Consider the following 13122-nt stretch of genomic DNA (forward strand, 5'->3'; position numbering starts at 1 on the left):
TGTTGATCTAAATTTCACATGTCTACAAAGAACTCCTGATCCTTTCTTCTGTTCAATACCCATTCTCCTCCCGGCCCCCTTGGGGAAGGACCTCAGGCCAAGAATTCTGGAGTCATGGTTCTCTTTCTCACATACTCTACATCTAATTCATCAGCTCAGTGATATATATTTCAAATCCAATCTCTTTCCATCACCACTGCCTGGGTCCAAGCCCCCTGAGTTACGGCAACCACCTCCATCTGCCCTGTTCCTACAGTCACCTCTCAATGCCCTGCCCAAAAGCCTCCCACATCTTCCCTTTTCCCAGAGGGAAGCCAAAGTGCTCACAGTGGCAGGAGGCCCAGTGTGCTGGCTTCCCTCTGTGCTCCACCTGCTCCTCCCTACCTGCCCCACGTTGCCTCTTCTAATCAAACCCCGCAGCAATCTTTGCCATTCCTCCAAAACCCTAGGCTCGCTGCTCAAGCCTTAGCACTGGCTGTTCTGTCTCCTGGAATGCTATTCCCAGATAGCCACAGGGCTCGCCACCCCCCAGTTTTTGTTCAAATGTCCCTCAGTGAGCCCTTTGCTGAGCACTGTTCCTAACAATCACACGGCCTATCTCCACAGCCTAAGTGACCCCCAAGCCCCCATCACCTTCTTCCCTCTATTTCTCTCTGTAGCAATGACAGCCTCGCCGATAACCTCTGTGCTTCATTTATGTATCTCCAGCCTGTCTCCCCCACCTGGGATGATGTCAGGCTCAGGGAGGCTCTTGGTACTCCTGAAAGAAAGAATGAGCTCTTCCACACCCTGAGGCAAAGGGTTTCTGAACAAACCCCAATAGCTCGAGGGGGAACTTCAGCAGCCGTTTTACTTCCTTATTACCAAATTGCTCACAAAGAGGGTGACTTCTTTTCCTGGGGAGAAATGCCCAGAGGGAGTTGGTGGCTGAGGGTCCTTCCACCCCTCCTTTGGGGTCTCTGTCCCTCAAAGGCCTGCACCCCAGTCAGTCCAGCTTGCTCACTCGCAGGAGTCTGTGTCTAACATAAATATGACCCCTTCATATTTATGCAAATTTTATCTGTTCATGTTTGCTGAACAAGTTAATGGTGTCTAAAGTCTGACTTCCTGGTACGTTTCCCAGCCATCTGATGGAAACATGGGCAAAAGCATCAGTGAATATGGGATGGACAGCAGGCTCAGAAAGATCTGCTCAGAAAACAACCTGAAAAGCCCTGTCAGTAGGAGGGTTATATGTAGCCCTTGAAAAGATTTATGAAAAAATTTATAGAGCCCCACCACATTAGTGACTGCTTTCCAGTTCAGTGACTAAAACAGAGATGAACAATTTCCATTTTCCCTTCCTCTTCAGCATATGAACAGGAATTAAAGGCATGGAGTAGATGAGAAGTCTTAGGGAAGTGTAGAGAGAGAAAAACAGAGGTTAGGGTGTACCTTATGGGTTCCCTGCATGGACAGGTGCATAGAAAAGAAGGCGCTCTCAGGAGGGGCTGAAGAGGAGCTGCTGCAGAACTGGTTAAAAAAAAAAAAAAAAAAAGAATGTGGTGTCATAGGAATCACAGGAAAGAATGGTCCAGGGTTGAGGGGGTGAATTGTACAGAGAGCTGGGAAAACAAGTGAGATTCAGGAGGACTAAAAAGTGATCAGTGGATGTACAACGGAGAGGGGGTTGGGTATCAAAGTGGGCACAGAAGCCAGGTTAGAGTAGCTTGAATAAATGAGAGGAAACAGATGGAGACACCTTTTAAATAAGCATGGCTGTGACAGATGAGAGATTAAGGGTGATGGCTGGAGACAGAGGTAATAGAGGCTAGGCTGGGTGTTAGAGACAATGGGAGAGATTCAATAGGCTAATGGGAAGGATCTTTCAGAGAGAGAGGGATGACACAGTAGACAATTTACAGGAGCAAAATAAGAAATGGAGAATGGAGGGGATAATCAGTAAGTAGAAAGACAGATCCTAGAGATAGAAGGAGGAATACTTCCACAATGCTGCAAGTTTTAAAGGTAATGATGAAGACTAATTAGCTGTAATGATAACTGGCTTTTCAGGGGTAAAAAATTTCAAATATAGAATAGAAATTATTTCCTTTGTAATTACTTAAAAGGATTAGAGTAGTAAAGGAAAATGTTTCCCTGCTTAAAGATCACAATTGTGAAGGAGAATTTATTTATTCTATAAAATCTGCCCCTTGATTTGCTCTTGTTTAGCTAATATGAATTTAAAAGTTTCCCTTTCTTTAGCCAGTTTTGAACAAAATTATAGATTAAAACATGAAACTCTGGAGTTATAATGAAAACTAGATTGCAGTGAATTCTCAAGAAACATAGCTAAGTGGAGAACATTCTATTGACTTCAGGCCTAACATCAGCCAGCGTCACTGGACTATCACAAATCCATTCAGATATCTTTATCGGCAATTTAATGGTTTTCCAAAGAACTTTAAGCTCTGTTAGTAGGAGAAGGCAATGGTAACCCACTCCAGTACTCTTGCCTAGAAAATCCCATGGATGGAGGAGCCTGGTAGGCTGCAGTCCATGGGGTCGCTAAGAGTCGGGCAAGACTGAGCGATTTCACTTTCACTTTTCACTCTCTTGCATTGGAGAAGGAAATGGCAACCCACCCCAGTGTTCTTGCCTGGAGAATCCCAGGGACGGGGGAGCCTGCTGGACTGCCCTCTATGGGGTCGCACAGAGTCGGACACGACTGAAGCGACTTAGCAGCAGTTGCAGCAGTATTCTGAAATGGGTCTCTTCCTTCCCAGGTCCATGAAGGGTACTCAAAGCCAACAAGACAACACAGGACAGTCCTTCCACTGCCGGCCAGCAAGTTTATATCGCCCTTCACCAACCACCTCTGACCCTGCCTGGTATTGCTGATAATCAAAACACCCCCCAGAGGCAAAGCAATGGTAGAAAACATATACATGTCTCCACTCAAAACAAAGAGTGAGAGAAAGCTGATTATACCCTACACAGAGAAACTCTCACAAAGGGGGATAAATACAAGATTTCAATTAAGACCATCTGCGTCCATGACAATAAACCATGAATTTAGAGTGGATTTCTAAAAGTGGTACAGAGAAAAAGCATTTTCAAAGAGTATTACAATATGGGTAGTGATTTAGATGTGTTTTAGTTGGGGCTGAATAAGACAGTCATAAAGACACACAAGACCTAAACTACTTTTCAGAAGAACCCAAACGAACTTTTTGGCCAATCCAATAATGTGTCTGGGTATCAACCTGAACTCTGCACATACAACTTGACACAAGAAGATGTTTATGCAAACAGTAAAAGGCTTTACTTGATAGGTTGTAAGAAAGAAACTAAGCCTCAGGGAAAGTAGCAATGCTGCTTTGTATACAGACATTCATTTCTTTTTCCTTCTGTGTATAAACACAATAGCCTCTTTAGGACTTTGCTTTTCTTCTTACTCTTGTCATATGAACACATCTAGTCTCCTTTTTGGGCTTCCCTGGTCGCTCAGTGGTAACGAATCCACCTGCCAAAGCAGGAAACATGGGTTCGATCCCTGAATTAGGAAGACGCCCCTGGAGAAGGAAATGGCAACGCATTCCAGTATTCTTGTGGGGGAAATCCCATGGACAGAGGAGCGGGGCGGGCTATAGTCCTTGGGGTTGACTTAGTGACTAAACAACAACATCCTCCTTTCTGCAGAGTTGACTCCAGGCAGCTTGGTCTAGGCACTTACCAGGTCCTGAGATTTTCCTCCTAAGCTAGTTTTTGGATCATTAGAATATATTGCTTATACTCCTCCCTTCTTTCTGAAAACGAGATTAATACTTTGAACCAAACCATCCAACTTGATCCTAATCCACAAGTCAGGGACGACTCTTTGTGAGGAGTAACTCCTCTTCAAAGGCGGTAAAAGAACCGAGAGCTGGTTTGTTCCTATCCCAAGGACAGCCTGAGGGCCGGGGAGGAAGACTGCTACCCACCTCCTGAGCTCAGCAATGAGTAGCGCCATGCAGGGAACCCCCAGGGTCATCAGAGAGATGTTGTTGATGGCGGGCTTGACAAACGCCAGGCACGTTGTAACTGCAGACAGGACACAGACCACCACCTTGAACCTGCCCCTGTAACGGTGTAAGCAAACCAAATCCATTAGCAAAGGGGGTCGTGTTTGTTTGCGGGATGTTGGCAGAGTACAGGCACTGATGCTGGGAGGGCAAGCCCAAAAGACTTTCCACACAAAGTACCAGGAGCCTGCAAACCACTCTCCCACACTGGCTCAGTTTTTCTAGGAATTCACCCTTAGGAAACAATCAGAAATTTTCAAAATAGTTAGCTATGAAAACGGTTCAATTATAATCAACCTGAGCCTTTAAGGATAAGATGTGAATACTTGATTATTTTTAGCAGTACTTTTCTGTATTTTCCCCCCAGGTGTCTTACAGCATGTTTGGGCAAATTCTTACTGCAAAGGGTCAGATAGTGAATATTTTAGGTTTTGCAGGTCATAGGTTCTCTGCCACAGCTACTCAACCCTGCCACTGTAGACAGTAAGTAAGCAAATGGGCATGACTGTGCAACAGTAACACTTAATCTGCAAAAAACACATAAGTCACCCATGTGGCCAAAGATGTAGTCTGCCCACCCCTCTTCTACAAGGTGAACATGTATAAGAAAAACAGATCATTTACAAACCATAAAGCATCCTAGATTAAAAAAAGAAAAATTCCCCATGTGTCTAGCACACAAGTCTAAAATCCTGGTATCTGTACTGACCGAGAATCTACAGCCTCTTATGCACTGGAATTTTGTGTTAAGTTTCAGACATGAGAAATGTTAGAGAAATAATTGATACCATCCTTTGGAATCAAAAATAACTGATAACAGCCCTTCAGTGAAGGTGCTTTCAGTGGAAAGAGCTAGAAGTGGCGACGTGACCCTGGACACATTGCTTTCCTTCTCCCTGGGACTCTGCTTTCTTATCTATAAATTTCCTATCTGGTCTAGACTAGAGGATCTCAAAGGCCCATATCTATGACTGAAACTTAGGGGCACATGACTTTCCTGAAGTTTCTGTTATTCCTCATTAGCACCATTTACTTTGGCCAGGAGCCCTGGAAAGCGTCACATTAGGAAACTAATTTGAATGAAATTCCATTGGAAAGAAACCAAAGTGCATGGAAACGTTCAAAATACAAGTGTATCTCGTAAAGAGGAAAACCATTTATCATCAAGGCTCAGGAAATCATTGATCAAGCTGCCAACTCTCTGACTGGAATGAACAGGAATTGTAGCCCTGAACTTTGACCAGCGGGAAAATGTATGTACATGGGAAAGGATCCAGGCAGCAAATCCTCAGGAGAATTGTGTTTTTCTCCCGGCCTTGGCCCCGGCATCCTTCAGCTACTAGAGAAGTCTGCAGCTTGGCCAGAGTACAGTAGCGTTACACAGCCCCAGGTCCCCACCATGTGCCTGGCCCCTGGGGACCCCCTAGTAACTCTATCACTAGATTTGAGGTTCCATGATACGTCAAGGCTTTTTGGTCATTTAGATTAGATAAACACATAATTATGAGCTTCCCTGGTGGCTCACTGGTAAAGAATCTGCCTGCAAGGCAGGAGAGTGGGTTTGATTCCTGGGTCGGGAAGATCCCCTGGTGAAGGAAATGGCACCCACTCTGGTATTCTTGCCTGGGAAATCCCATGGATTAAGGAGCCTGGAGGGCTATAGCCCATGGGGTCACAAAGAGTCGGACACAACTGAGCGACTAAATAACAACCACAGCAAACACATATTCAGATACTTTCAAACTGTACCACTTCCCTGTGTCCGAAGGTTTAGGACCCAGACACAGAACAGAGTAAGTCAGGGCACACGTGTCCAGTGAGACCCCTGTACATTCACATTCTGCTTCCATCCCTTAGCAGCCCATGGGATTTTTGGCAAGTCATTAAAACTCCCCAAGCCTTGGTTTTCCATATGAAAATCAAGACACCTGCCCTGCAGTGTTCTTATAAGCATTAAGGCACTCAACACAGTGCCTGATACAATGGTGTGTGCTAATAAAATCCATTATTTCTGTTTTCATGACCATGATTTGAGAATAAATGTTATTTTAAATAATATTATTGTTGAAAATGTCATACTCAGAGAAAAGCCGACTGAGCTGATGCTGCAATCAAAAAGGCTCTCTGTAGTCTTGCCAAAGATTTCAAAGGCAGCGAGCTTGATGAAACATGCTTTCTCTAAGAGGAACATGGGCAGACACCTCCCTACCACTCCCCAGAGGGTGTGGAGGAATGTGCTTCTGGAAGGCAGCTCAGCCAACCAAGATGCTGTGTGAATGCATGGTTCTGCAACCAGCAGAAGCCAACAGAGTCACCAGAGGCCCTGAGGACAGAGAGAGCTGGGAAAACCCAGGAGGCGAGGGGCCCCACACGGTGTTCTCTAAACATCCCCAACTGTTGCCTCTGGTCCTGTTTTCAACTTTGCAACCCATGATCAGCTCAAACTGAACACAAGGTTGGCGAACCCTTAGCACACCTTCTTCCTGTAATCCCCAAACCCAAATCCAGCAACCCAATACCATCATCATAATATTATTATAATAAAGCTGTTACTATTGTTATCATTAGCTTCCCTTTAAAGAGATGGTTTTTAACCCTGTCAGGCCCTTTAGCCCCTTTTTTCATATCAAACATTTGGTAATGCCCATTTTACTCTTCTGAAGTGAAATGGAATTTATGGATGATAAAACTTTCCATTACTGTGACCACCAAAAACATGTCCACAAAGTCCCCAGATGGCTGGCATGGGATAGATACATCCCTGGACAAGATTCACTGCTTTAAACTCCCCTTTAAGGCTAAAATGGGCTTCCCTGGTGGCTCAGCTGTAAAGAATCCACCTTCTGTGTAAGAGACCTGGGTTCGATTCCTGGGTCAGGAAGATCCTCTGGAGAAGGAAATGGCAACCTACTCCAGTATTCTCACCTGGGAAATCCCTTGGACAGAGAAGTCTGGAGGGCTACAGTCTATGGGAATCACAAAAGAGTTGGACACAATTTAGCAACTAAACAACAACTAAAACATAACCTGTTTAGAACAAGCCTCTGATGTTCACAGGATTCCAGCATTTGGTCCTGGAAGGTCCAACCCTGTCATTTCCTAAGTACGGAGTTGATATGGCCCAGAGAGTCTGGGATGAGCTCAAGTCACCCAGCAGAGACAGCAGGACAAGCAGATCCCAGCCTGCATCCCTGCTATTCAGGATTCAAAAAATAAACTGGATTGTACGGTGAGGACTATCGCTAGATTTTGTGGACAAAACATCATAAGGACCACAGCAGGATAAATTCTTTAGAAAATGGATACAATTAGCCTACAACAGTTTGCTTTTTTCTCAAAACAGAAATGTCAAATTAGAAAAAAAACAGAAATGTCAAATTATTAATAACCAGCAACAGCTGAGTGCATATCCCAACAATTCCTCAGACATTCTAGGCAAGATGAAAAACAGCCCTTTTTAGAAAATCCCACCAATTATTCCCATTTACTATTCCTATTCCTATTCAGCTGAAGCTGAAGCTCCAATACTTTGGCCACCTGATGTGAAGCATCAACTCATTGGAAAAGACCCTGATGCTGGAAAAGACTGAGGGCAGGAGAAGAGGGTAACAGAGGATGAAATGGTTGGATGGCATCACCAATTCAATGGACGTGAACTTGGGCAAACTCCAGGAGATAGTGAAGGACAGGGAGGACTGCCATGCTGCAGTCCATGGGGTTGCAAAGAGTCAGACATGACTTGGTGACTAAACAACAACAATTCCTATTCACATTTCCCTGCTGTTCTGCATATTTTTTATCTTCAAAACACTTATCTGTATTAGCCATTCATAATTACTGCTAGCACTTAGTGAGTGTTTACTCTGTAACAGACACTATGCTATATACTTTATATGATTTTTACATATGTTTCTAACCCCTGAGTTAGATACTTTTACTATCTCTTCTTTATAGATGAGCAAAAGGAGGTACCAGAGTGCAGAAGAAAAAGTGGATTGTTACTCAAATCTAGATCTGCTGATCCAAAGTCACTTAGCCAACACACAATCCCCTCTCTTCTCCAGAAATTTCACACTGGAACCACTACTAAGTTTTTTTAATTTTTTTTTTTTTTTTTTTGGTCACACCATGTAGCATGTGGGATCTAGTTCCCTAACCAGGGATAGAACCTGTGCCCCTTGCATTGGGAGTGCGGAGTCTTAACCATTGGACCACCAAGGAAGTCCCCTTAGAGGTTCTTAGAAATATTCCAGCAAAGTCTAGACCAGAAAAAGAAAAAAAAAAAAAGGTGGGGTGGTTGGGGAGAGATAAATGGTTACTATCATACAAGTTCAGGCAGCTAACCACTCAATCCCCAGCCTGCAGAATTCCTGGTGTTGCCCTGAGATCTCTGGTCTGGCATGCCATTCCACGCCAGAGATGCTGCCTGTTCCCACATCACGAGGTGAAGTCCACGCTCAACAGTCTGCCCTTCTTGCCTTCTTGCTGTCCACACCACTGGCAAATTGAAGGTCCACAGACACAGCTGAAATCCTTATTTACAGCGAGCTACCTCTCCTATGACAGTCACCTTTTCTTCCTTTGCTCATGAAAGTGATCAATGTTCATTTTTATCCTTCAATTAGCATGCACACCTCAAATACTGGGCAGCAATCTCCATGTGCCATTGTTAAGAATGAAAGCTGACTGAGTGCTCACTGTGTTCTTAGTGCTCTATGAACTGCTTTGCAGGATCATCTAACAAGAATCCTGTGGTGACCACTATTAGTCAGCCAGTTCTATAGATGAGCGAACAGAAACCTCAAGAGTCAAAACAAGTTATACATTTGTTTTCTTAAAAACAGGGAATCTAGGAATCAAACCCAGGTGATCTGCAAAGCCAGGGATATAGACACAGAGGGTTCTCAGTGCCTCCACGGACTCTCCCCAAACTGAAGACAGGGGGTCCACAGCTTCCCCTGAGAGAGGCAGCTGAGTGAGGGCGTGGAAAGGTCCGCAGTGCAGACCGCCCTGCCTCACAGTGTGTTTCGTTACTAAAGTTGGTAAGCTTCTGTTACCACAGCATTGCCCCATTTTCTTCTCTCTTGCTCCCACCAAGAAATAAGAAAAGAACAAGATTCTCTATTAAGAACACATTAAACACTGTCCAGTGGAATTTCAAACCCAGGTCTCCAGAGCACCAGAAACAACAAAACCCTTATTCCCAATTTGTCAGCTTCGCTGATCCCAGGGCTTGTACACTCAGATCTAAGAACAAAGTGGTTCCTTAGCTCTCAATACAATGAAAGCATGCTGCCGGAAATCATGGAAGTAAGTAACTGGTGGGCATCTTTGGAAACAACAGGAAAAGCCAAAAGGTCAGGGGTGTGTTGCTCAGGCAGAGGCAAAACATCCCCGCTGGTCAAGCCACCTCATGCCCCTGCCGAGCAGCATCCACCTCCACATTTCCCCTCCTCCGGCAGCTTTCTGATCCCCCCAATCTCTCCTGAAGCTGAACAAGGAAACAAGAAACACAACTGAAACGCAGCAGGTTGGCCTAGGCTATCTCTGATTTCTAAAGTACACGTCCCGCATTCGGGAGAAGGTTTCTGCACCAGGAGACCATATTTCATCTATCATCATGTTTCATCAGGAACAGCTTCCTTTCCACTTGAAGATACTTCTTTTTGCTCAATGGTGTTTAAAGATAATACTATCTAATTCAAATCCTGCTACCCAGGATGAAGATTGTACAGCTAATCCATTTAATCCAAGAGTGCCTCAGAAAGGACCTTCCCTGACCAAAATCTAAGTCAGCACTCCAAGTCAACATAACCCCCTTACCGGCTTCATTTTTCATCACAGCACTTTCACACCCTAACATTATACTATTTGTTTATTGATTCATAATCTCTCCAACTTCAATGTAAGCTCACTTAGGGTGGAGACCTTGCTGTTTTGTTTACTGTTAAATTCTAGCGCCTAGAAAACTTCATTGTAAGTGTCCATAAACTATTTACTGGATAAATAACCATATAAGCATAACACCATGGATATTAAAAGGCATCTCTTCCTAAAATTCTGGGTTTTCGGCCTGAATGTGCATGTATATGTATGTGTGTTAATGTGTAACTCTCATCAGAAGCAAACTGACACAATTTGAATACTACAGTATCTACAGCTCCAAGAACCAATTCCTCAGTGTGCATTCTACTATAAATATATAAAAGTAGTGGATCTGGGTCGCACCGAAGAAGATGTTCTAGCAGGAAATCAAAGGTCTCTGAACAACCATTCAGTCTTTTCTCCCCCACTGAACCTTCTAATTTTGCCAGTACCAATAAGGGAGATATTTGACTTTGTGTTCCTAATGAACATTAGATAAATTCTTTCCCTGAGTATATTAAAATTACCTCTTTTATCTGGCAGAATTTTTTCTCTGACAGTGTAATCAGTGGCTATTAAATATATGATAAAGCTCATCACTAGGTTAGACTCAGTAGGGTGTGATATTTGTTAATATATACATTGTCATATGGGGTACTGCATAATAAATGCAAAAATTTAGTACAAGCTTACCTGTCATTGCGAAAGATCTTCGGTAGATACCTTCTGGGGAACCACATGGCCAAAGCACACATCAGGACCCAAAGGATTGCAAGTTCATCTAGCATCTGACCCAGGAAACTAAGGGTTGCATGGAAGTAGACGGATCCAATTCCTAGAATCAATTACAGCCAATAAAAAAAGGTCGCAGAGAAGAACAGACTCACAAATTCAACACACCGATTAAGGACAGCCTTTTCATAAACGGCTACCGAAATGACCAAATCACTCTCTCTCTCTGAGAAAAGAAGTTGAAGGAAGAAACCTACATCTAGGCTTACAGACTTCACGTCTAGAAAGAGGATTTGAAGCAGGGCCCAAACACCAGCATATCAGAACTTTAATAACTGCACAAGTTCAGTGTGTCTTCATCCACTGAGCCTTCCTGGGAACACACAGTCAATCAAAAGTCAACATTCTCTCACAGTTAAGAATTCCTAATCTGCCTGTGGAAGGAAATAAAAATTATACAAATATTTCCCAGAATTACCAAGGATCAAACATCTAGAATTTGTTGTTGTTTTTTTAAATTTTAGTCCTTTAGAAACCACGGTTTCATCCGAATACAATTGTTTCACAAGACTTTCCTCAGAACTGCACTGGCACGACACCAGTGACTATTATATAAATGAACTCTCCATGCAATTAAGTGATAATTACAGTCAACCTTGTCATCAAGCCCATATTCAAAAGAGTCCTCCTTCTGGAGTCCAGGAAACAACATGAAAGTTTCTTAGGACGTCAGAGTGACTTTGGTTTACAAAGGGGTCAGGGAGTGTGCGGAGTTGCACTTCCTCCCTTTCAGCCCATGCTCACAAACAAATCCACTTACCCACTACAACCAAGAGAGTCCATATTAAGTAGATGCCACTGTTGAAGCACGTTGCATACTGCCGGAACAAGCACATGCAGATGGGCGGCAAGATGAAAAACAAGACGTTGCTGATCTGGGGGCGGGGGGATGAAAAACGAGAAGATGAATATTAAGCAAAAGGGCAAAACGTAAAGCAGCTTGTTCCCAGTATGTCCTTTGTAAATGGAGATGAATGCGGCCACACATCTTTTTTTAACAAGAAAAAAAAACTCACAACTAGGGAAACTTACAAGTTCTTTAGTAACCATTTTAGGGGGATACTTCCTGCCTCTGTGATCACAGGAGCAGCTATGAAAAGACTGGGGCTTCCCAGGTGGCGCTAGTGGTAAAGAACCTGCCTGCCAATGTCTGCCAGTGCAAGAGATGTAAGAGACTTGGGTTTGATCCCTGGATCGGGAAGGTGCTCTGGAGGAAGGCATGGCAACCCACTCCAATATCCTTGTCTGGGAAATCCCATGGACAGAGGAACCTAGCAGGTCATAGTCTGTGGGGTCACAAATTGTCAGACACAACTGAGCATGTACGTACACACACACACACACACATGAAAACACTGCCATCTGAAACTGCCCAGAGTCCTCTCTTGATGTGAAGAATCAACGACTCTTTTTCTGCCCAATTATGAAGCATCCTAATTTACCTGAATAATCATTTTTAAAGATAAGGCCTGCACTAAATACTGGTAAAAAATTTTAAAAGAATAGTTTCATGAAGAATGAGAAGGACCAGACTTGTTCTAGCCCCCCCTTAATTTTCTGCCAGCCAGGTCCTGGGCCCACATGAAGGCAGGGAATGCCTTCCTCATTTCCCCCTTGTCAGTTTTCTCACCCTAAGCCAAACCTACTTTTAGGTAAAGATCAAATTTGTAGCTTTAAAATGGCATCATTTTATCTTTCAGACTGGATTTGAGTCTATTGTCTCTTCATAGGTCACCTGGCTTTTTTGAAAAAACAGACTAGACCACCTAACTCTAGAATCTCACCTCTAATTTTTTTTAATTTCTTTTTGTCTATCTTTTTTTAACTAGGGGGGAGTCATAGCCAATTCTTTTTTTCCCCTAGATTTTTTTAAACTGAGGTAAAATTCACATAACAAAATTAACCATTTTAGGAGTATATAGTTCAGCAGCAGTTAATGCAAGTATAAAATGCAATCATCACCTCTATCCAGTTCTGAAATGTTTCCATCACTCCAAAAAGAAACCTCATATCCATGAAGCCGTCACTTCCCCTTTTCCCTTTCCCCAGTCCCTGGCAACCACTAATCTGTTTTCTGTCTCCACAGATTTGCTTATTCTGGATATTTCATCAAAGTGTAATCATGCAATAAGTGACCTTTTGTGTCTGACTTCTTTCACTCAGCATACTGTTTTGGAGGTTCACCTGCATTGTAGCAGGTAGCAATACTTTCTTTTTACGAGTAATATTTCATTGTATGGATACCACATTTTGTTTATCCAATGTTCTTACAGAGTCCTTAACAGTGAACAATGCTGCTATGAATATTCATGTCCAAGGTTTTCAGTATTTGTTTTCCATTCTCTGAGTTATATCCCCCCAAGCTAACACCGCTGGATCATATGGTAATTGTGTGCTTAACTTACAAACCACAAGACAATTC

At 43.3% G+C, this 13122-nt stretch overlaps 1 protein-coding gene across 7 annotated transcripts in view; it reads right to left on the reverse strand.

Moving 5' to 3' along the window:
* ACER2 (alkaline ceramidase 2) overlaps window positions 1-13122 on the reverse strand; it is a 70276-nt gene that overhangs the window by 48334 nt on the left and 8820 nt on the right. For 6 of the 7 annotated variants that reach the window (XR_011568020.1, XM_070794483.1, XM_070794479.1 and 3 more), the window contains exons 2-4: window positions 11461-11575; window positions 10602-10743; window positions 3963-4100 (exon numbers count right to left, since the gene is read on the reverse strand). Coding sequence is in view for 6 of the 7 variants with exons in the window: in XM_070794483.1 (XP_070650584.1) it covers window positions 3963-4100; window positions 10602-10743; window positions 11461-11575 (395 nt within the window). In the remaining variant the exon portion in view is untranslated. Of the gene's footprint in view, window positions 1-781; window positions 1513-3962; window positions 4101-10601; window positions 10744-11460; window positions 11576-13122 lie in introns of those variants that run through there. The other variant, XM_070794480.1, reaches the window with a different exon arrangement.

The sequence above is a fragment of the Bos indicus genome, chromosome 8 (assembly GCF_029378745.1).
Source record: "Bos indicus isolate NIAB-ARS_2022 breed Sahiwal x Tharparkar chromosome 8, NIAB-ARS_B.indTharparkar_mat_pri_1.0, whole genome shotgun sequence".
NCBI lineage: Eukaryota > Metazoa > Chordata > Mammalia > Artiodactyla > Bovidae > Bos > Bos indicus.